At 38.3% G+C, this 23,725-nt stretch overlaps 1 protein-coding gene across 2 annotated transcripts in view; it reads right to left on the bottom strand.

Annotated features, from left to right (window-relative positions):
* Positions 1 to 2,152: 2,152 nt before the first annotated feature.
* Positions 2,153 to 23,725, bottom strand: part of LOC124150293 — a 45,860-nt gene continuing 24,287 nt past the window's right edge. For both annotated transcript variants that reach the window (XM_046522267.2, XM_048380765.1), the window contains exons 4-16: positions 16,848 to 16,901; positions 16,240 to 16,281; positions 15,685 to 15,816; positions 14,179 to 14,905; positions 13,712 to 13,872; positions 12,463 to 12,513; positions 11,602 to 11,667; positions 10,090 to 10,148; positions 9,067 to 9,106; positions 8,545 to 8,571; positions 7,631 to 7,690; positions 7,288 to 7,389; positions 2,153 to 6,589 (exon numbers count right to left, since the gene is read on the bottom strand). In XM_046522267.2, the coding sequence (XP_046378223.2) occupies positions 3,321 to 6,589; positions 7,288 to 7,389; positions 7,631 to 7,690; positions 8,545 to 8,571; positions 9,067 to 9,106; positions 10,090 to 10,148; positions 11,602 to 11,667; positions 12,463 to 12,513; positions 13,712 to 13,872; positions 14,179 to 14,905; positions 15,685 to 15,816; positions 16,240 to 16,281; positions 16,848 to 16,860 (4,749 nt within the window). In that variant the 5' untranslated portion in view covers positions 16,861 to 16,901 and the 3' untranslated portion in view covers positions 2,153 to 3,320. The remainder of the gene's footprint in view (positions 6,590 to 7,287; positions 7,390 to 7,630; positions 7,691 to 8,544; positions 8,572 to 9,066; positions 9,107 to 10,089; positions 10,149 to 11,601; positions 11,668 to 12,462; positions 12,514 to 13,711; positions 13,873 to 14,178; positions 14,906 to 15,684; positions 15,817 to 16,239; positions 16,282 to 16,847; positions 16,902 to 23,725) is intronic.

Below are 23,725 nucleotides of genomic sequence, written 5' to 3'. Positions count from 1 at the left end.
GTATCCTCGCCTTTTAATAGATACTCTTAGGCATATCGACTGTGTCCAATACGACATCGTCGCAAAACTACTTCGTCATGTCTCAAATGACAACCCAGTAAGTATATCCTATGGTTGTATTTTTAGCATGAAATTTGTTTATACCTTCTTGAGTGTTTCACTTCTTTTGCATTAGATCTTTGATGTGGCATCTAATTATTGGCTTGTAATCACTGTATGGTAACAGAATTGGTGTTACTGATTTTTTTTTAGTGCTGCCTTTGCAGCAATATCAGCCATAGTGTTGCCGGCGATTCCAAACCAGCAAAAGACGATGTCGTATTGGGCAGTAGCGAAAAAATTATGCAATTCTAAAATATTAAGTATCAACGGTATGACAAGGAATCAGAAAAGATGATGAACGGTTGAGATGATTGGTTAAACCAGGAAATAATATTTAATTAATGTACAAATTTTCAGTTGTGTCCTGTACTTGACACGACTGATAGGGAAATATGTTTATGACGTTGTAATATTGTTTTCATTTCAGTGGAATCGTAACTACTTCACCTGGAATCACATTTTATTACTTAAAACAGTTTAATTTCACATGCTGTTACGTGTCGATTCCCAAATTGAAGCATAACGTTAATCCTGAAGTCTTGCTGAAAATAAACGCTGTCTATAGTCATCAGAAATCCTTACTGAAAGCAGTCAGCTGAACGACGTATAAGCATGTGTTTACGAATCACTATCTGATAGTGAGGATACCTGAGGCGAAAAGGTGGGCGTATCCTGCCCAACCAGTGGCACAGGTCACAAACGCAGGCAAAGGCAAGTCTAGTGTTCAGTTGAACAGACACGGGCACATGGTGAACAAGTCGAAATAGGGAATTGCATCGAACCATTACATTCTCGTCACAACTTTTAAATATATATGGGGTTGGCAATTTGATCCAATATGTGCCTATGGTGGAAAATGCATCATCTTCCCGAGGCAAGTGAGTTAACTGACTATAAAAGTCCAGTTTCCACCCTTGCCGAACTAGGCTGGTATTATGGAGTTACATTTTTGCTGGGCTAACGAGTCTATCCATAGTCGAAATCCGGTTTGTAAAATGTCGTGCAGATTTCTGTCGATTGCAGGATTTGCAAAGCATGTGCACCGCCAACTCGTTGTCAACAAATATTTTCCAAGTCTTTTCATGTTTTTAATCAAGGTGATTTGATGCACTTCGCTATGTAAGACCCGTTTTATCACAATATAGATCTTGATTATCAATCAGATCGTTTTGACTGGGCGCCACCATTTTGTTTGAAACAAATGCAAGTGATTCGAGAGGTGGAATCTGATTGGTCCATAAAAGAGGCTTAGAAGAAACATAACTCGTAATAACCACTGGTGGCGCTACGGTCGAGCCCGGAAATTCCAGCCTAGTTCGGCAAGGGTGGAAACTGGACTTTTATAGTCAGTTAACTCCCTTGCCTCGGGAAGATGAAAATGCATATGGACAGCAATATGTATATAAGTAAGACCATACATATAAGTGTGAAACCCTATCGTTGATACGCGTTGCATGCTACACGTGAACTGAAGCAAGGCACTAAATCGCAAAACAGCAATATCGTTGCGCATTTGTAGATGGATGAATGTAAATATCTGATAATGATTTCTTGGTTATTAAATAAACTGCAACACTCTCATCGAAATGAAAATTTGTTTGAGAGATGATCTATATTATTTTAAGAGGCGTACCAACCAGTGACGTGGTCCTGAAATTCATAGTATTTGAATTTAAGGTATACATCGGATTATAAATATGATTTCACCTTCGTTTCTCTACAATTGCATCGATCAACGCAAGTGGGATACGATAACATGCCTCAACCAAGTCAGCTAGTCTGACCACCCGATCCCGTAAGTCGCCTCTTACGACAAGCATAATCGCCTTTTACGGCAGCATGGGTTGCTGAAGATCTATTCTATCCCGGATCTTCACGGGTCGGGATCTTTTCTTGAGGCCTTTGAGACGATGTTTTGGTGTCTGCATCTTATGCGTGACAACGGTATAAGGATCTATATCGAAACGTCGGCTTAACAGTAATTGCAGACGTTGTTATCCATAAAGTGGGTCTACTTTGTCATCCGTGAACTTCTAAGAAATGCCTATCAAACAATTCAGCTTTAATCGGGCCTTGTAATGTTGTAACGTTGATCAAACAGCCTCTGAGTCGTATGACGCTATTTAAAAGCTTGAGAAATATATTAACACCCGTCAACACTCTTGTGATATTATATATTCTCACAACATCGGCGGTTGTTTCAATAGCTACCATTGAGCTAGCATGTCCAAATATCACACCATGGAGACTGAATAGGCCATGTACATTATACGGAACACATTCATTGACAAAGACAAAGTACCAGTATATACAAATCATAGAATGTTCAAGCTGGGAGGGGGAGGCCAGAGTTGCGTCCCTTGGACCAGCCAGAAACCAAGGATCGCTGTTCTAGGTCCATCAGTACTCCAACCGTACTCGTTGGTTTCACCAAGGTGGTAAATATTTGAGACCTGCATCATATCGGCCCTTCCTCCCAGTGTAGCCGTGACATAACTGGAATACTGTTCAAATCAGCATTAAAACCAACTCACTCAATCACTCATTCACTCACGCAAGCTGTGAAAGGAAAATACATATTTCACTTTTCCGGTCAAACAGTAGGTGCTTTCAAATGTACAAACTGCGTGCTTCAAAATAATTTGATTATTCATTGATACCGATTTCTATGTTAACCTTTGCATTTCTAATTTGGAAATCCCCTCGTAACAGTTGGTTCATTGATACATAACACTCGTTATATTAGTAACAAGCATAACGTTGTTTGGAAGTATCATATTAAGGATACATCACCTCTTCTTTATACACAGTATACACGTGGCCAAGCGAACCAAAGGATCTTTATGACATCCTTTTCAGTATGAAATATGTACGAACACATTGTCACATAAATCACATCAAACATGTAACATAGAATTATGATGAAGATACACACTGACATAGACAGGCAGTGTATTGATGCCTTGGGAACACAGGGAATACACAGGTATCAACCAATAGCTGGAATATTGACCAGAAAGTTATTACCATTGTTAAGAGCAGGTATGCACATGTGATAGCATTTGTCTGTATATTCCAGAGGTCATCTGGACCTTTGGTTCAGATGAGGTAAGACCAAAATAATGATTTGAAATATTCATCAGGGAAGCTTCATGTTTAAGAACGGCACTGCACTGGAAAATGTTATAACTTCAGCGAAACATCATGTCGGCTCATCACTATGGCATCTTTTGCGCAGATTTGCCCATATCTTTAAAGTGAAAATTGTTTAGTTGCCGGGTTATCTGTGGTTTGTCTATTGTTATCTTTCTGAGAAAATCGTCTTTTTGAATGTCCCCACAACTGCCAGCGAACATCAGTCTCTCCACCACAGTGTCATGTGAGCCGAGAACCGCAAGATGCAAAGCTGTTCTGTTCTTAAGAGTACGCAGGTTGACATCACTACGGTCAGCAAGTAGTACCTCCACAACCTCCGTATGGCCATACAGTGCAGCCAGGTGAAGGGCACTGATACATTCGCTGTCATACTCTGACGTGCATGTGTCCTTTGTAATGTAATTTTGCCATATGTTTATGGACGCATCTAAGTAGTTATGTGATTCTCCTCCAGGTGATCTTGCACTCGTGAGTCCTGCATCTTCTCTATATCTTGTGGATCTCGGTTGTACCTTTCCTGTTGGTTCTGAGGGTATCTGTTGCATATATTGAGGTAGTGCATGGTACTTTTGTTGTACCGCCTCTGTTGACCATGAATTTATTTGTGTGCTGCTATCGGGGTCTGTTGAGTTGACTTGTACTGTAGGATCTGGACTCAGTGCAGAGTCCGACACTGCAATAATTTTACCATTGTTCCATGTCTGTGGCATCACCGTGGGAAATGTTTTAACGTTAGTCTCATCATCAAGGTGAAGTTTCTCATTTTCCGCGGAAACAGACAATTGTAGACTGTGTGGTGGATCATATGGCTGATTCTGTACGTTACCTTTCCTCAATTCAGATGCTTTATTGGACCTATGCATTCTCGTATCAGATACCCCTGCTGTCAGCAGTGCCTTGACTACACATGCGTATCCCCCTTTTGCTGCTAAGCGTAGAGCAAGTGGGAGCGGGGAGCATTCAGTCGTCCCACTCTTGACTTCATTTTCCTTGTCAATGAGAGTCATAGCCAAATCAACACGTCCACGTTCAAGTGCTGTGATGAGTGGATTCGTTGAACATGTTTTGGCACAGCTGTGATAGTCACACTTTTCAATAAAGAGGTTAACGATACCCAGGTGTCCGTTCATGCAACCAACTTCAAACAGTCTCAATCCTCTATGATCTCTTTCATTAATAGCTTCTTGTGCTGTGTAATATTTTAGCAGAAGCCCAGCAATGCCAGTATGTCCCTTCTCTATTGCAAGATGCAGAGGAGATTTCTCTTCGAAATCTTGTACTTTTCTATTGGGCATGTACCTTAATGTTTTTTCCAGGAATTCTTTATTTCCAGATAAGGCTGCCAAGTGGATAAATTGTTGGCCATTCTGTAGACACATTTTCACATCAGCCCCATTCCTCCTGAGTATGTCAAATATTTCATAGCTCTTCGTTTTAGCTGTTAAGTGTAGAGGAGTGAAGCCGCTTTTGTTTGATTGGTCAATTAAGAACCCATCTGTTCCTAAGACCTTATTGATTAAATATTCCACAGAATCACTGTTGTTGCTCTCCACAGCTAAATGTAGGGCTGAGTTTCCATCATTGTCTACTTCTCTGACGTCACAGTTGGTTCTCAAAATGTGTTTAATTATATCACAGTTGCCTGTAGCACATGCCAAAAGAAACTGAGTTTTCCCTTGTTTGTCCTCTATCTCATCACTGCAGCATGGAAGAAGTATATCAACTATTTCCAGATGTCCATTTTCAATTGCCAAATGAAGTGCAGTTTTGCCATTTTCATTTTGACAATTTACATCTGCACCATCATCTAACAATACCTGAACACATGGTGCGTGTCCAGCTTCTGCGGAAATATGCAGTGCAGTGTTGGATTCATTATCAAATACATTTGAATCTGCAGAATTACGCAAGAGCAGTTCTACGATGCCGGTGTGCCCAAACCGACAACACACATGCAAAGGTGTTTCCCCAAACTGACTACAATCCACAATTAGTATTTCTGCCCATTTGGCTAATATGCCTTGTAATCCTTGTATATTCCCAAACTCACAGCAACCATACATAGCATTTATTAACAACTCACTCGACAGTTCTGTGGTTGACAGAACGTTATAAAGAATGACGTTGGATCCACCGTGTGATATCAGATAAACGTTCATTTTCATAGATGGTGGATCTCTCCCGAGCAGGAACGTTTTATCAACAAACACAGGCATCATTCTCTGCATGAGTTCCGTTTTTCTCAGCAGCCTGCTCTTCAATGCACCAAGAAGATCACTTTTTGCCAAGTTAGTTAATCTTTGCAGAACAACATCCAGTAAAAAGTCTGGCACAGAAATATCCATGTCAGATTGCGAATTAGCTTCCATGGTAATATGTTCTTTGAGAAAGCTATCATCTCCATGATGCACAATGAACTCAGGATCTTCCTGTCCAATGGCCAATGCTGTGCTGTCATACACATGTCGGTGACAAAAAGTGGCAAAGTTACCATTTACTTCTATTATGGTTTCTGACAGGTTGTCCAGGCACCTTGCAACTGTCCTCAGTGGCGTTTGTAAGTCCACGTCTGCCAAAATATCTTCATATTCCTTTCTCTGTAACTTAGAATTTGATTTTAGTTTTACAACATCTAAGCGGCCACCTTCAGACAACATCAAATAGAAAAGACTTTTCTTCACCTCGTCTCTTGTCAGCGATTGCATCAGTGGTAAGAAGAATTTCATAGAGAAGGTGTTAGCATTCTCTAGGGTGTCAAGCATTTTGAATATCCATGGATATCCAAGCTGCGGGACAATGGCACACGCTGTGCTAATGTCCACACTTCTCTGTAGAAAATGTTTTGCAAATTCGGATTTCCTCAGTTTTCGTTCTGCATGATCATCATACAACTTGAAAACAGTAAATCTGCTTATCAGCTGTACAGTTCTTTCACGTGTGTCTCCCCTTGATTCTTTCAAAATATAATCCCTGCTGAGCAGTAGTATTCTTATATCGGTTGAGCTGGTGTCTAATTGGTGGAGAGCAGAAGCCCATTCCTTTGCTATTTGCCTGTCAAAATTGTGGTGACCAAAAACATCATCAATCATGATAACAACTTTCTGTCTCAAGCGTATTTGTAATATTTCGTTAGGTACTTTACATATGAATGGCGTAAACCCATCGCTACACATCCTGTTCAGGACTTGATACCCTATGGTTGTTTTGCCCTCGCCGGCCGGCCCCGTGAGCATGACAATTGGATTCTCAGCTAGGCAAGTTGATAGTTTCTGAACGACCTCTGTGTCCTTAAACAATTCCTCGAGACCTATCATCTCCTTTCCGGTTCTCTCTGAAATGTAGATATAAAAAACATTAGATACAACGGCATGTATTACACCTTGTCATGAGCACCTGGTACCACAACTATTTGATAGTGATACAGTCGGGATCGTTCAACAGTCTGCTCTCAGCCCAGATATACTATGATTAAGTGAAATGTATATATAGAAAAACATTACAAGTTCATTGAAACAACGTCATGTAATACACATTTTCGTGAGCACCTGGTATCACAACTATTTGATAGTGATACAGTTGAAATCGTACAACAGAGATATACTATGATTATGGAATAGGTTTTGTCGCATTTAGTATTGTGATAAAGTCGAAATCATACAATGGTCTCTGATTTTAGCAGACAAGTCTTATATTTATTGATAGGGTTTTGTCACTGTCTTGCATATTTCATGACATCAGTATCATTGTACTTAACACAGCCCATGGCTGGGACAAAAATAATTGTGTAATATCCATCAGTACATTATAAGCGTGTTCGTTATAAACGTAGTGTACTGCACGTGGGTACAACCACTAACAACGAGCTTTACGCTACTTGTTGTATTTTTTAAATATCACAGTGGGACGCACAAGAACTGAACTTCACACATTCCGGATAACTAAGTCCACGACGTTGGCATGACGAGCAAACGTTTAAATCACAGGGGATACTCAAAAAGATAAAGCAAGAATCATCACAATTAGTCTTACCTTGTAATTGTCGACTGATATTGGCATCTGATGGCTCGTCATTGCGACTGGGATCTTGCTTACCGGATGGTAGGTTGTCTCCAATATATGATCTTCCCACCCCTGTTGGTAAGATGATAAGTTAATAGATACACCTGTTTGGTGATTTTACAAAGGTAATGACAAACGTGGTTTGGTTGAATGATTTTTTAAAGGAAGTAATAATCAATTATGTAAAGTAATTATTGTTTACACACTATTGCTATTTACTTATGAGAGGAACACTTCATCAGATATTTCTCATGATTCATTCACACCGTTTTCAATTGACTTAGTTCGGTGAATTCAGGCTTGTCGTCCTTACCGTCACAATTGGCCACTGTGTATCTCGGTCTTTCAAGTATCCAATCGTTCGGCTCGATTGCTATAGCAAATCAAGTAAACATCATTTAAATTGACATCGCTATATGTGACATAGATCTACTATTATGTAAATTAAATATTTTTGCTAATTTAAATTGCGCACCACGGTTATATCTTTTTTATTCATATTAATTTTCAAGTATCATCTACACATGCCCTTAAATCTCAAATTAGCAACTACCAAATTCAAGTGATGATTCTTTGAATTTACGCTGATTATTTCCAGACTTTCGTGACAAAATCCAAGGCGCTATCTGTATTTAACGGATTACGACTGGATACAACGAACTGTGTTTTCAAATAGCTCACTTTCAAGAAAAATAACTTTTATCATCCCTCATAGGGTTTTGTAATATTCGCATACAAGTTGCTATGTTCTTTATCTAAGCAGGTTGCTATGTTCTTTATCTAAGCAGGTTGCTATGTTCTTCATCTAAGCCGGTTGCTATGTTCTTTGTCTAAGCAGGTTTTTATGTTCTTTATCTAAGCAGGTTGCTATGTTCTTTGTCTAAGCAGGTTGCTATGTTCTTTATCTAAGCAGGTTGCTGTGTTCTTTGTCTAAGCAGGTTGCTATGTTCTTTATCTAAGCAGGTTGCTATGTACTTTATCTAAGCAGGTTGCTATGTTCTTTATCTAAGCTGTTGCTTTGTTCTTTATCTAAGCAGGTTGCTATGTTCTTTGTCTAAGCAGGTTGCTATGTTCTTTATCTAAGCAGGTTGCTGTGTTCTTTTCTAAGCAGGTTGCTATGTTCTTTATCTAAGCAGGTTGCTATGTTCTTTATCTAAGCAGGTTGCTGTGTTCTTTTCTAAGCAGGTTGCTATGTACTTTATCTAGGTGTTTGTTATTAATACGTACGTATCCTGTGTTTGCTTGATAACAAATCTGAAACAGCAGAGAAAATGTATATATGCAGCAAAGGATGTAGGGTTAATAGGACACTTGTTGGCGACTTTAGTTGAACACCGCCTTGAACAGTTTTCCAGTTACGTAACGGCGTGTGAGCTTAATTTTGGATGAAAGCCTGAAATGATGCTCGATTGCAATTTGGTGACATCCCCGAGCACGGGTATGGTGCTGAAAAACCTTAAAACATAATCGGGGCGAACTGGGATTCGACCCCACGATCATTTTTGGCACAAATTGTTGACTGGGCTACTTGTGGTAAAGATAAAGATTACAATTATTTTGACATGTTTTCATAGCTTTATTACGCGATTAAAGATACTTGCGTTGCATCGATAGTTTGATCAATACATCCAAACTATCAAACATCAACTGCATAGGACATATTTTTTTGGTTGGGTTACACAATGCAAACATACAAGATGTTTCGGTCATACATGTATTTGTGTCAACAAGGTATGAAAACATATATACCTGACTCTGTATACAATGTATCCAGTGGGCCATGGAAGATCTACGAAAAGAGCAATGTGAATGAAAACATTTATTATTGTGTATATGTATTTTTCATAGCAATATAATTACAGTAAACTAAGGTTATAACGAACTCAAATGAACCACTAATTTTAGTTCGCTATAACCGTAGTTCGTTATAAGCGTATAACGAACATCTATACAGCAAATGGCTGGGACCAAAATTTAAGTTAGTAATATCCGTCAGTTCGTTATAAACGTGTTCGTTATAAACCCTTTTTACTGTATTGATAATATTCACTATGAGAAACTAAATTGGATATGCAGTAGAAGCCCATTGTCTCAAACCAAGCGTGAACGTGATGTAACTTCGAGATACCCGGACATGCCAGATAACGAGACATGAATATTGAGACAGATCAAGTGACAGTATTATAGATACGCAGCAATACGATTACATGCACAAGAAGTTAGAAACACAATACGTGGGTGTGAGGACATATTGAAATCTATTTCACCAGCAATAATTAATAACAACTGTGACAAAGTATGTACAGAGTACATGTACCTCATTAGGCATAGCAACCGACACTATATTAGTCTGGTCACCTGATAAAATAACAAAACCATTCTTGCCTCAAGCTTGTTAATTCACACCTTGAATATTGTGAGTAGCGTCAAACCTGTGAATGTGGCAAAGCCAACTTCGAGATAAAGGTACAAAACTCAATTCAATACTAGAAAACTAGAAAACTAGAAAACTAGTAAATATATATTGTCAATGCAAGACAAAGTAAGGACCTACTACAAGGTTCGACTTAATGCATTTTCTATCTAGAATTCGAGATAAGCCGGAACATTTATATGGTGTGACGGTCGGGTAGGGAGAATAGGTTCGACTGTAGTCAACACAATTACATTGATCTAATAACACATTACGTTATGTTGAAGATACGTCAATGTATATATTTCTAAATACACTTCTTATTCCTTCTTTTACTTTACTTTTCAAATCATACCAACCTCATTTTTCTTTTCATACAGTGAAGATGCATCCACGTTCTTCAATAAATCATCTTCATCTATGAATGTAAACATAATACAACCCTTTGTGAAAATACTTCCATAATTTGGATGCTGGCAAATAATAATAAATTAAAGCAAGGAAACACTGTCCTGATTCAAAAGAAAGCTCTGCCAACGGCAGAGTCGATTGTACGATTTTAACTTTATCCGGAGCATGCGTTTATGAATCATGTTCAAGTAGTGATGATACCAGGTGTTCGCGAAAAGTTGAGGGTATCCAGCCCCACCAGTGGCACCCGTCACAAATCCATGCAAGGCAAGTCATTTGTTCACACGAAAAAACACAAGATAAAAGGTACAAGTAATCTTTGTCACCGATGCGTCAAATTTGGAAATGTCCTCCACATGTCTACCATAAAACCTTATGAAAGCTCTACTGCATCTTCCTGAGACAAGGGAGTTAATTGACTTTAAAAGTCCAGTTTTCACCCTAGATGAACCAGGCAAAAATTGTGGTTTTACATGGCATAGTCTTATAAGGTGTATAATATAATTTCGTGTAACGAAATCGACAACAGGTTCATAAAGAACATGACAACTGCAGTGCAGATTTCGGTCGATTGCACAATTTGCAGAGCATGTGTGCCGTCTACAGGACGTCGACAGATATCTTCCATTTTTTTTCATGCTTTTAATCAAGGTGCTCAAATGATTTGATGCACATCGGGAGGTAAGACCTATTATAGTACAAGAGAGATCTTGATTATCTTGACTTCGGTGCCGCCATTTTGTTTGAAGCAAAAGCAGATAATTTGAGAGGCGGAATCTGATTGGTCAATAGGAGGGACATACTACGGACATAACTCGTAATAGCCACTTGTGGCACTACAATCACGCCACGAAATTCCAATCTTGTTCGGCGAGGGAGGAAACTGGACTTTTATAGTCAGTTAACTGACTGAGGCCTTGAATATTGTAACCTTGATCAAACAACTTCGGCGCAAGAGTCGTGTGAATTCTTGGTAGAAAGTACACGCTTGATTGTACCTCAAAAGTTGTGAAATGTAAACCAAAAAGTATGAAGCTGCAGAAATGTTAAAGGGATTCATAACTAATATAATGTGTATTATAACTAGCGATTTTACTGACGCCTCAATAATTGTACTAATCACCTAGATTGCATGTGTTGTTCGCCAAACAACGTCGTGTCTCAAGAAACATGGGTTATATAGTGTTGACAGAACTGTGGTCGTGTATGACGAGACAGACAGTATTACAGTGGGTAATCAATTATTTAAAAAAATGTATGTCTTCTTGTTCTTCGATCTTGTAAATACTTCAAAAACATGATCAACAATAGTCTTTAGTCGGTATGACTTTTGTGTATTTGAGAGGGAAAGTCAAAGACAATCAATTAAATAACATTGAAGGGGGATATCAAGCAGCTCTCACTATGGAGACAAGCAGCTATCATCTTTATGTGTCTAGAAAATATGAAAGTATAAATACCTGATTTTGTATTCAGTGAAGGAGCCAGTTTGTTGTTTCGGAGATTGTGATCACTGCCACATAACACTGAAAAAAATAAATAATAATAATAATAATAATCTGTACATAATTAGTTTAATCTGTACATAATAATGATAATAATCTTCACATTCTCCGAAGTCATCGGATAATCATGTACAACGCTCAATGACAACGTGTAAGAGCTTATTTGAAGTAAACCTAGGATGGGTGGGTTTGACTAGGCAGCGCTGCCTGGAAGAAGTCCCATTCGCTGTCTGGGATGCATGTAGAGTAGGGGGGCAAGGGCCCTGAGCTGATGATGAGCCTAACCAATATGACTGTGCCAGAATCAACCAAACCCTCTTTGCTGCATTTTCTTTTATTTTAGTCTGAACAAAATATCAATAAGAAGAAGAATGATGGATGAAGTCGTCTGGCCTGAAAGGTGAAACATCACTTTCGAAACGTCACCCTTACATCCCAAGTACCAAGTTGTCCGACTCCCCGTTGTTCGGGGTGCCTGAGGTTTTGAACCTCCCAATCTGTTGACTGACATTGGGAGAGTACCCGGGTTTGCTAGCAGGAATACAGCCCTGCTCACAATCTGGGCAATGCAGAAGTCTGCAGTGTTGGGGGGTCTTCACATGTGACAATATATGCCCAATTTCATCAGTGGAAAGCCAGTGATTTCAAAGAATTTGTAAAAATGATAAATACTTGAATTTAAACGTCACTTTCAAACACAAGAAAACGCTAACAAATGTCGGCACACCCCTTATCATAGGATGGAACCCCTGCCACAAGATCTAAATTACATTGTTTATAAAGCTTTAAGCAAGATACTAATTGAGTAGAACTAACCTTGTTCTGTAACTTCCACCACTTCCCTACTGGGATGATGTCTTTGCGTCGCTACAAAATACCATGCTCATTTCAGGATATTTAGGTAATTCATGTTCATATACATTAGTCTTCTTGGGCTTACATATTGTACCTCCTGATCAATAGTTCGAATTAAAGGCATTATAAACAGTTACGACATATATCCATTTCTATCCTTCTTGCAATGAAGTAATTGGTTATCGCTAATCACCGCATATACATGAGTTGAGTCGTTGCACGCAATAGTTGGGCCTAATCAGGATGACTTGTATGTAACTGTGCTTGGACAGGCAAATCGCATGTAACAAGAGGGATGGTTTAAATGCCAGGGTAACATTCAGGTAACAGATGTACCACATGTCCCCATGGTCCCCATTGTAGTGGCCAAACTTTTGTTGCTGATGACATATAGCCTGGTAGTTATGGCTTCGTTGTCTGATTGTCTAAATGAAAGTAAATATGTAATGTTCAATGCGAGACACAATCGAAAACCAACTTATATCAGCGAGCTTCTTGAAGAGTACGTGCCTGGGAGATCTCTCAGATCAAGCTGCCAGTCCCTACTCTCTGTGCCTAGTGCACTTTGTTTTACCTGTTAGAAATTAAGGGAATGGTAATGAAACTTACAATTGTCATGGTTGAAAAACCAGGTATTAGAAATATGACGGCGACTTTTGGAGGTCGGTGTTTCGCCAAAATTGCCCCTGAGCTATGGAATAGGCTGCCATTGGATATCAGGAACATTGACACTCCTACTTTGTTCCGATCAAGACTCAAAACCTTTTCACCAAATCGTTCTTAGAGTATTGAGGCTTTGTGTTTTTCTAGCTGTGTAATGTCTCTTTTTTTGTGTAGACTCAAATGACGCGCTTTTGAGCAATTTGAGCAGCGCTTTATAAATCTGTAGTTATGAATATATTACTCAGGATTGTCCTTGACTTCAGCTATTATAAGATACTGTTTTGTGTAAACTTGTTCACTATTGTAACATATTTCGGATTAGTTTTATCAATCCATAATTTATATAATAACCAGAGGAATTCAATGGTGTAACATGTGCGAGGGATCTACAATTAATTCTAAAATGTCATCTGGGCCAAATGTTGATATGTAATGCCCATCAAAAGATGGCAACCCTGTAGCGGAAATGTGGCCAAGATTACAGTAATTTGAACTCACGCACTTTCTTTTACCTGTTAGAAATCAAGGGAATGGTAATGAAACTTACAATTGTCATGGTTGAAAAACCAGGCATTAGAAATATGACGCTGATGTATGATGTCAGTCATCATCTCTTCTTCAATATCCAATGCTACAATATTCACAAAGTCTTCTTGTGGTTGTTTGTGAAACTCTGAGACCTCTGACACTTTAGAACACACCTTCCAACTGGAGAAGAACATCATGTTATCATTCATATAGCTCTTGCCACCATCACGTAGAACTGGAACTTCCTGACTATTATTGAACCTTCAACCATTTCTATCAATTTGATATTTTACATTATATGATCCAGGTCTGTGTGCTACAGATAATTCCCTCATATACTGTAAATATATTAGATTTTACTCAATTTAGAATAGAAACGAAAGTTTATCGAAATAATCTAACCAGTTATAATTGAGAACAGATGATGCAAACAAATCATTTTCGAAACAATATAACTTTCAATAATTTAGCAAAAGAAATAATCACCTTTGAATCTGGGCCATGTGCCTCTTGGTTGTTACTACAAGAGTTTTCCCCAAAGTTGTCAATCTATTGATTATCTCCCTTGTAATATCTAGCATAGAATGTTCACTTCTGCCAATAACTAAAACCCGGCTGTGATCAATGTTCTCTGAAATGACACAAAAATGTTCTTTACAAAGGAGTGACAAACCATCGTTTGCATTTGAACTCTTGACATGAGCAGTCCTGGTTGCTGCAGATGCTATGAGCGCTTCAGTCAAATGTCTGCACTTTTTATCTCCCATGCTCAGAGACTCTGGGATTGCGAACTTCGAGCCCTTCTCCTCTATGCACCGTATAGCATTTTGAAAGAGTTCTTCTGACTCTAAGTCAGATTCACTGATGACACCAGACAATAGAGTGAAATGTTCATCTGTGAATCCCTTCATTGTTGTGATTAATTCTTTGGTGAGAAACAAGTTGTAAGCTTTGGTATCCTTTGATATCAGGATACTTTTGCTGAGCGTCAGCACCAGTCCAGTCTGTCCTGGGACAAGCATACAAACATCGAGTACAGCATCCTCTGTGATAGCTTTGTTTGTGTTTAATCCAAAGGAGACTTTCAGTGATCGCCCAATATACACCAAACCGTTCTGACCAATATTTGGCAGTGCAGCTATTCGTCTCAGAAGGGATGCTTCTGTCTCTTTTAGGTATTGAGGTATTGTCCGTGGAAATGTCCTAAATGGAACTGCAAGGAAATAACAAGCATGTACACAAGTAAGATCGTCTAATTCATGGAAATAGTGGTAAGTACAATAAACATATTACCCATTTTGGGTAGCTAAAGGGTGTAAGATTTCTGTTTGATGTTTGTATTTTGATTTATACACTTAATGAATTATATATAAACCAAATACATCCTTTGAGTTAATGTACCAGTCCTAGGGAGAAATGTGCTTTACCGAGCTTGACAACCCATGGTTTATACAGTTAAGATATATATATATATATATGTGTGTGTGTGTGTGTGTGTGTGTGTGTGTGTGTGTGTGTGTGTGTGTGTGTGTGTGTGTGTGTCATTAGTGTCATTTGGGGGTTATCATCGTTACGTACAAGTACAATTGGATCCGCGCTTTATAGGCTATGCACTGGCTTTCAGATCTTAAAGTACTTGCCCTTGTGTGTAAGGTTCTGCATGGACTGCCACTAGAGAGCCTGGCTGACCTTACAGAACCAAAGAAATCCTTCATGTCCATCCATCATTCTACTCGCAGTGCAGAAAGCACACGCCAATCTGATGGCGATCGGGAATTGCTCACAGACGAACACCTTTGGTACGTTCCAGCTCAGATCACAGTGGGAAGCCGAGTACATCTTAGTGTATACTGAAGACCCACTGTTTTAGTGTGGAATATATTATCTTCAGCAACAGTGAACGTTTCAGGTCTGTATCATAGCGCTCACTCACTCACTCACTCACCCAACTAGAGTGAGGCACATGCTAACAAATTCACAAGCTATACTTACACTCCTGCCCATCGTTCATGAGAACATAGTTTACAATTTGATTCTTCGCATCCTTTGGTTCTTTGACAGAGGATGTAAAAGGGTATGAGGTCGGCATGCCCAATTCCACCAGATTACCATAGGTAGTGCAGTCTGGAATACGGATTTTACTTTAAAGCGTACTGCTGCAAAAATGTTAGCAAGCTTATATGCTCATGCTATATAATGAATTTACTTTTGTCACATATTTGCGTCAATCATGATGGAAAGTGATACAGGAAGCAGGGTATTTTACATCCCTATGATCCCCAATAAGCTGCTCTAGATATCTGAATTTGCACCTGGTTTATTTGATAACACTTGATGTACTGATTAATAATGTGCTTTAATTTTGACATGGATTGTTTTGTCCCAAAGTGTCATACCCGAATAAACTCATTTAATATCCTTTGTCTTTTCTATGTTCTCACCGCGTTATGGCTGAAATATTGCAGATGTGATGTAACATTTTAAGACACTCAATCACTGGATTCACTAAGTCTTTCCTGTCTGGCTCTGAATATGCTAATGTCTCACCTGATAACTGAACTCTACGGATCCCTTCTCGTCGGCTGGTATCTGATAACAAAAGTCATATTTTAAACCTGCCCAAGAGTTTACTCGTTTATCCCGTCTAAGAATTATGCGATGTCTTTAGTTTAAAAAGAAGTTGTATGACCTGTTCATAACACTATGTAGGGCGTTAACAGATTAAGTGTGTTTGTTTAATACATTCAGCATTCAGAATTCCAGAAATATGACGGCCTGTATATAATCAAGTCTGGACCAGACAATCCAGTGCTTGATGTCATGAGCAACGGTACACGTCATCAGAGCACGATTAGTATATATCAAACAAATCACCACGCGATCTGTTTGGTCGCCTCTTACGACCAGCGTAGGTTGTTGGGGACTGTTCTAACCTAGACCCCCCATGAAGCTGTATAAACATTACGCGGAGGCCTACCAGCTGCCGGAAATTCGTTCACTGGATCAGAGAAACCAGTGATTGATATTACGAGAGACACCCCATGCCATCGGACTACAATGGTAAAGTAAGTGCAGTTGTCATCAAATACTTTCTGAATAGACAATGAAAATTGAAAAGATATTGGAATTCTAATGAATATATTGTATATCGTTACCGTCTTTGTCCATAGTTTCGCTTGAAGTAAACGATATTGAGATGGCACAGGCGACTGAAACAGAAATATGTATTTAAATGTGATACAGGTGTCATTCCACTACAGGGTATTGTCAAGGTCACAAACTTACATGACAACAATGAAAAAAATGATTTAATTCGGACATTAATTTATTACCACACTGTAACCCATTAAATTATGTCTATTTGTAAAATACGTGTGTATACTTGTCCAATTATGCTTACTTGTATATACTTGTCCAATTATGCTTAGTTGTATATACTTGTCCAATTATGCTTACTTGTATAGTATCTGACCAATCATTGATGTCTTTTGGTGTGAAAACATGTCCATCCAATGCTCTCCATTGATATATTATTTGTCCATCCAATAATATCTATTTGTATAATGCGTGTCCATCTAATTACGTATACTTTCAAAACCAATAAGCAATATTCGAAAAAGCTGATCATTATAGAAATACACAGAGGTATCGAGGGATGTCAGTGTGGATGGGACAAAGGAAAGACTAGAAACAACCAATAAAGACCACAGGGATCTGTCGTCTGAAAATATGAACGTCAATGACGGGTCCAACACGTGAACGCCGAGTATGCAGATTAGCTGCAGGCAGACGAGTTACATTCTTCTGGTCAGTAAACTTGAACTAAACTGGTCTGCTGCAACTAAACAGCAAGTTGATTGGCTGTTTGGGCTTGATTTCTGAAAGCATGGTTAATGATTATTCGATGCTGGACTTGTGTTGTTGACCTAGGGCGCCGCGTTCTCGCGCCTTATTGATTTGGTGAATTTTAAACGTCCATATTTGAAACAGATATGTTTAACTTTCATGTGAAGAAAGGTATTGTTTCATTCTGTTTATACTTGTCTCTGGCTAAGTACATGTGTGTATGTTTTAACATGTTGATAGGGACTTCTTTACCACATTGAATATATAAATATTTTATGTTGCAGGTTTATTTGCAATTGGACATGCTGTAATTCTATGAATGTTAAAATCCATCGTCACCCGTGACGTTCACAGATAAACACGGATTCTAGACAAGTTTGGTCGTCATTGACATAGAATATATGAACTGGTTGAGTGGTTTCCCACGAAGAATGAAAGGATTAAAAATCCTTCGCACATCCTATCTGAATGGTGTTCACAAGTATTCACTGCCAATTTCTTCCAATAATAAACTGTTACCTTTGGTATTCCCAAGCACCAATACTCGGTATGGTCATTAAGCAATTGGAAAAAAACACAAACACACATGAAATCCTGTCTACATGGTCACATTCGATGATTGTTAAAATCACAATATAGAATACTAAACGAGCTCCCGTGTCATACCAATTTTATGAAATGAGTGAATAGTTCTGGTATTTGACGAGCGAAAAATTGGTATTACACGGGAGCAAGTTTAGTATTTTATTTATTACTTGCCATTTATAACTATTTTTAGAATGTCATTGTCGTGTATGAATTAGGCAGACACCTACACGATCCACAACGTGATCCAATTGAGTTTAACAGAATAATACTTCAAACACGTCAAACATTGATAGATATTGATTTAATGAAATACAGCGGCCCGCCTTTAGAATCCAGGCGTCCGTTCCACAAAGTTATGGTGGCGCTAATGTTATCGTTACTCACATGCTTTAACAGAAACTTACGACTGTCGTTGCGCTACAATCCGATCGCCTTGTGGAACGAGACCTCCACCACAAAGTTTACAATCACTTCACAATACTCTATGACGTGATTTGAATAATTTTGTTGCATGATCCATCGGCGAAACAATGTCATGTGACATCAGCCTAGCAACGGGGTTGCTGGGGTCATTGAGTGTGCATAAGCTCCTCTCAGTGTTCTATCATCTCCTCGCGCAATGTGGTTGAATAATCCAAGAGATGTTGAGAGCTTTCAATGTTTGTCAGTGGAACTGGTTCCCGCAGTACATGAGCACGAGCTTTGGTATTACACAATGTGTAATACAGCTGTATGTTGATTAAACAGGTGATCTCTTCACGGGCAAGTAATAAAATCCTATCTACAACACGGCAGTCTATATTCATTTTCAATATCATGTTATAATTAGTGGGGTTCACTCACAAAACGCAGGCCATAGGTTGATTTCTATTACAAAATGAATGCCGATCATATCTAATTAATGAATGAATCATTCCAAAATTCTACATACTTTATGAAGTTTAAATATCTTGTATTTAGAATAAAGATCAATGGGTCACTATACTAAGTTTTGATAACAAGACCTAGAGCAGATGGCTTATCCCTCAACATCTGTTTCATTTCAATTAATCAACACATATTTTATTGACACTAGACCATGGGCGGATACAGCTTTTTTGAAAAGGGGGGGTGCACAAATAAGATCTATTTATTGTCTTTGGTGGTAATTCATACAGAAATAAAAAAAAAAATTCGAAATAAAAAGAGGGAGGTGCGCAAATTCGCCATTGCTAGACTATTCAGTTTATGACGACCCATGTGCAACAGATACTCAACAAATCTTTGGAGGATACCAGTAGTGGCATATATTAGAAATACGCATTCTGAAAAGATATCCAGAGTCTCCGACCAAATTTCACCTTAAATATTCTTACAAAAAAAACACAAATGGGATAACTACAAAGTCACACCATTTTTTTCCTGAGATACCATTTGCCCCTCAACACGATAATATTTTGGTTATTCATATTTCAGTTTATTTTATTTGTCGTTAATTATTCACCTGCCTCCCTTATGTTTTAAGAAAAGTTTATTACCACTAGCCATAGAGGTAAGCCTAAAAAACTATAGACAAATGCATTTCCTTCATTGTAAGTGTGTATCTAACAAACTCCTTGACCACATTCTTTACCACAATTTTTATAACATATATGGCAGTGTATATTTCACCATTACGATGGAATATATTTACAATTCATTTGATCAATTGCGAAAATTAAATGCTGCACTAAACTTAAGTGATTTATGATTGTGTATCTCTTATAATCACGATGAAAAGAGGGACGGTCGGGTAGACTAGTGGTTAAAGCGTTCGCTCGTCACGCCGAAGACCCGGGTTCGATTCCCGACATGGGTGCAATGTGTGAAGGCCATTTCTGATGTCCCCCGCCGTGATATTGCTGGAATATTGCTAAAAGCGGCGTAAAACCATACTCACTCACTCACTCACTCACGATGAAAAGATACTATTTCAAATGATATGCAACTGACACTGAGTAATTTTAAGTTGGCATTGGTCGTTGTGCATGGCTGGCTTTTCCTGGTATTTCACTAGTTTCTTGCAGTTTCTCTTTTTTTTCGAGTGATTGATGTTGGTATGGATAATTTTGTATGTTTCAAGGAAATATTGTTGTCAGGGGGGTCATAATATCGAACCAACTTTTTGTACACATATACCCGTAACTCAATACTAATGAAGTCGACGTAAACAATAAAGTGGTTGTTATTCATGAACAAGTGTCACATATTCATCATGTGTCATACTTTGTTTTGACAATACGCGCCGAAAGTTTTTCTTTGGGGATTTCAGTATACCCATGGGCACCATCTATTGATAGACAACATATGGTGCAGGGATATGTCACAATGTCCTATTGGCTGCGTTGAAATGTTATCACTATGATATATCCACAAACAGGGCCGTTCAATTGACTTAATTGAATACTATTGGACATTAATTCCCCTAGGAAAATATGCCGCGAAAAAACGCCACCAATCGCTTTAAAAAAAAAGATTAAAACCAGGTCGGTCGAAACCAAGGCGTTTCAATTGTCCATAAACATCATAACGAGACTCTGGAACACCAAGGGAAAACAATGATCAAGGACCGCTCCATCCACGCTCTTCACATGTGATTGAGTGGCACCACAGCAGGACCACAATATAAAAGGAACAATGTTTCATGCTCAGAATGTTAGATATTATCTAAAGTACATATGACAAAACGTATCAATAGCCGCTAAATGTGGGTATATTAACGCAGGTCATAAACTAAAAGCGTATTCGAGTCATTATGAACACAAACCATAGATGTATATAAATATGGTATTCGGTTCATGTATTTTCTTATTTATGTAATAATCGTAAATGCCGTTCGTATATGGCACGGAGTTTAAAACCCTTGAAATCTAGTATGACCTGTTTTAGGTGTAGGCGTCAGTTTGTAACATCAACATTAGACATGAGGTCATTGGTAACACATATCGTGTTGATCCACATTGCTGTGCACCATTACCACATACAGACCACTGAAGTTTCCTGTGTACACTGCGTATATATTAATCAAGCCTTTTTCGACGCACTGCCTTTGTAGTTTGAGAATGGCTTAGAGCGACTAAGGTTTTTCTTAAGTTGAACTTTTTTATAGTTTCAAATGTCTAAAGGTGCGTTACACATCACTTGTGTGCACGTGTTAAAGAAAATTATTCAAATACATATTAAGGATAAGATATGTGGATGAACGACTTCTTATCACAATTAGGAGCGACGTTTGGGTGTCTTTGAGAAAATGTATCTTGAAGATTGGAAGAAATAAGATGATTCAAATACAAATCCCATACAAAGAAGTATGTGAATGTATACACAAAGAAAAAGGTTAAGCACATCCCTATTTCTAAACCATGACAAGTGACAAAAATCATGGCTTGGGATGACTGACCACAGGGGCTGGGCGATACCAATGTCATCGGATAGAACAAACATTTGACTTGTGATTGAAATTTACTGACAAAAAACATCATGGTAACACTGGTGCTGTTTTTGACCTTAGACAATACCTAAAAAAGGTATGGAGCTGCAGAATTAAGTAAACGAGTTACATTTGATGTTTCATGTGAAAATGTTCCTTAAAGTTTCTATTTGACTTGCAACATGAAACAGATGAGTAGCAGGTATAACCGCCACGTGCCCAGATGACGCATTCCACCCTACGTCTCATGCCTCCAGTCAGACGTTGGATCTGTTGATGGGTCAACAACAACCACGCCTGATGCAATGCTGCTTCCAATTGGCGTAAATCTTGTACAGGGGGATCTCATGCCTGTATGCGCTGCCCCAGAATATCCCAAACATGCGATTGCCCGTTCACGGAGCCCTATATACTATCGCTGCTTCCAGTCAAAGCTCCCCAGTGTAATATGTAGCCACAACAATGCTTGGAGTTGAACTCACAACCGCCTGACCATCATGTTTACAAACAGGTGATGACTGCCGTGACACCTAAATTGTCTCTACCGACTAAATTACTTTCTTCGTTTGTCAGTTTGATTTTCCAATCCATTTCAAATATCATGTAATTGGTAAGTAAGGGTTACGTTACCGAGAGTGATGCAAAGGTGTCACGCGCTGGGAAGGAGCTTGCCTAGAGAAAGAGAATTTAAGTTTAACTTTAAAGGGTTTGCAGGACTTTAACTTTTGTTTAACTGTACTAAAGTTCTTTAGCTACATAAAAGTCCATTTTCAGTCAATATTGGCCATGAAATACCAAGCGTACATACTTTTTGTTCGAAAGTTTCATATTCCAAAAACGATTTTTTGTAGGATACTGATGAGGTTCTATTATTATGTTAAAGTTGTACCATCATGTTAAGGTTGTAGTATCATGTTAAGGTTGTAGTATACCGTTAAGGTTGTAGTATCATGTTAACGATGTAGTATCCTGTTAAGGTTGTAGTATCATGTTCAGGTTGTAGAATACTGTTAAGGTTGTAGTATCATGTTACGTTGTAGTACACTGTTAAGTTTGTAGTATACTGTTAATGTTGTGGTATCATGTTGAGGTTGTAGTATCATGTTCACGTTGTAGCATACTGTTAAGGTTGTAGTATCATGTTAAGGTTGTAGTATCCTGTTAAGGTTGTGGGATACTGTTAAGGTTGTAGTATACTGTTAAGGTTGTAGTATACTGTTAAGGTTGTAGTTCACTGTTAAGTTTGTAGTATACTGTTAAGGTTGTAGTATACTGTTAAGGTTGTAGTATCCTGTTAAGGTTGTAGTATCATGTTACGTTGTAGTACACTGTTAAGTTTGTAGTATACTGTTAATGTTGTGGTATCATGTTGAGGTTGTAGTATCATGTTCACGTTGTAGCATACTGTTAAGGTTGTAGTATCATGTTAAGGTTGTAGTATCCTGTTAAGGTTGTGGGATACTGTTAAGGTTGTAGTATACTGTTAAGGTTGTAGTATACTGTTAAGGTTGTAGTTCACTGTTAAGTTTGTAGTATACTGTTAAGTTTGTAGTATACTGTTAAGGTTGTAGTATCCTGTTAAGGTTGTAGTATACTGTTAAGGTTGTAGTATCCTGTTAAGGTTGTAGTATACTGGTACGGTTGTAGCATACTGTTAAGGTTGTAGTATACTGTTAAGATTGTAGTATTACGTTAATGTTGTAGTATCCTGTTAAGGTTCTAGTATACTGTTAACGTTCTAGTATACTGTTAACGTTGCAGTATCATATTGATGTTGTAGTATATTCTTAAGGTTATAGTATCATCTTAAGGTTGTAGTATACTGTTAAGGTTGTAGCATCCTGTTAAGGTTGTAGTATCATGTTAAGGTTGTAGTACACTGTTAAGTTTGTAGTATACTGTTAAGGTTGTAGTATACTGTTAAGGTTGTAGTATACTGTTAAGTTTGTAGTATACTGTTAAGGTTGTAGTTCACTGTTAAGTTTGTAGTATACTGTTAAGGTTGTTGTATCCTGTTAAGGTTGTAGCATCAAGTTTATGTTGTAGTATAATGTTAAGGTGGTAGTATACCATTAAGGTTGTAGTATCCTGTTAAGGTTGTAGTATACTGTTAAGGTTGTAGTATACCGTTAAGGTTGTAGTAAATTGTTA

The sequence above is a fragment of the Haliotis rufescens genome, unplaced genomic scaffold (genome assembly GCF_023055435.1).
Source record: "Haliotis rufescens isolate VD_foot unplaced genomic scaffold, xgHalRufe1.0.p SCAF_33, whole genome shotgun sequence".
NCBI classification, from domain to species: Eukaryota; Metazoa; Mollusca; class Gastropoda; order Lepetellida; family Haliotidae; genus Haliotis; species Haliotis rufescens.
The sequence above is the reverse complement of the archived record's forward strand: the minus strand, read 5'-3'. Positions and strand labels throughout refer to the sequence as shown.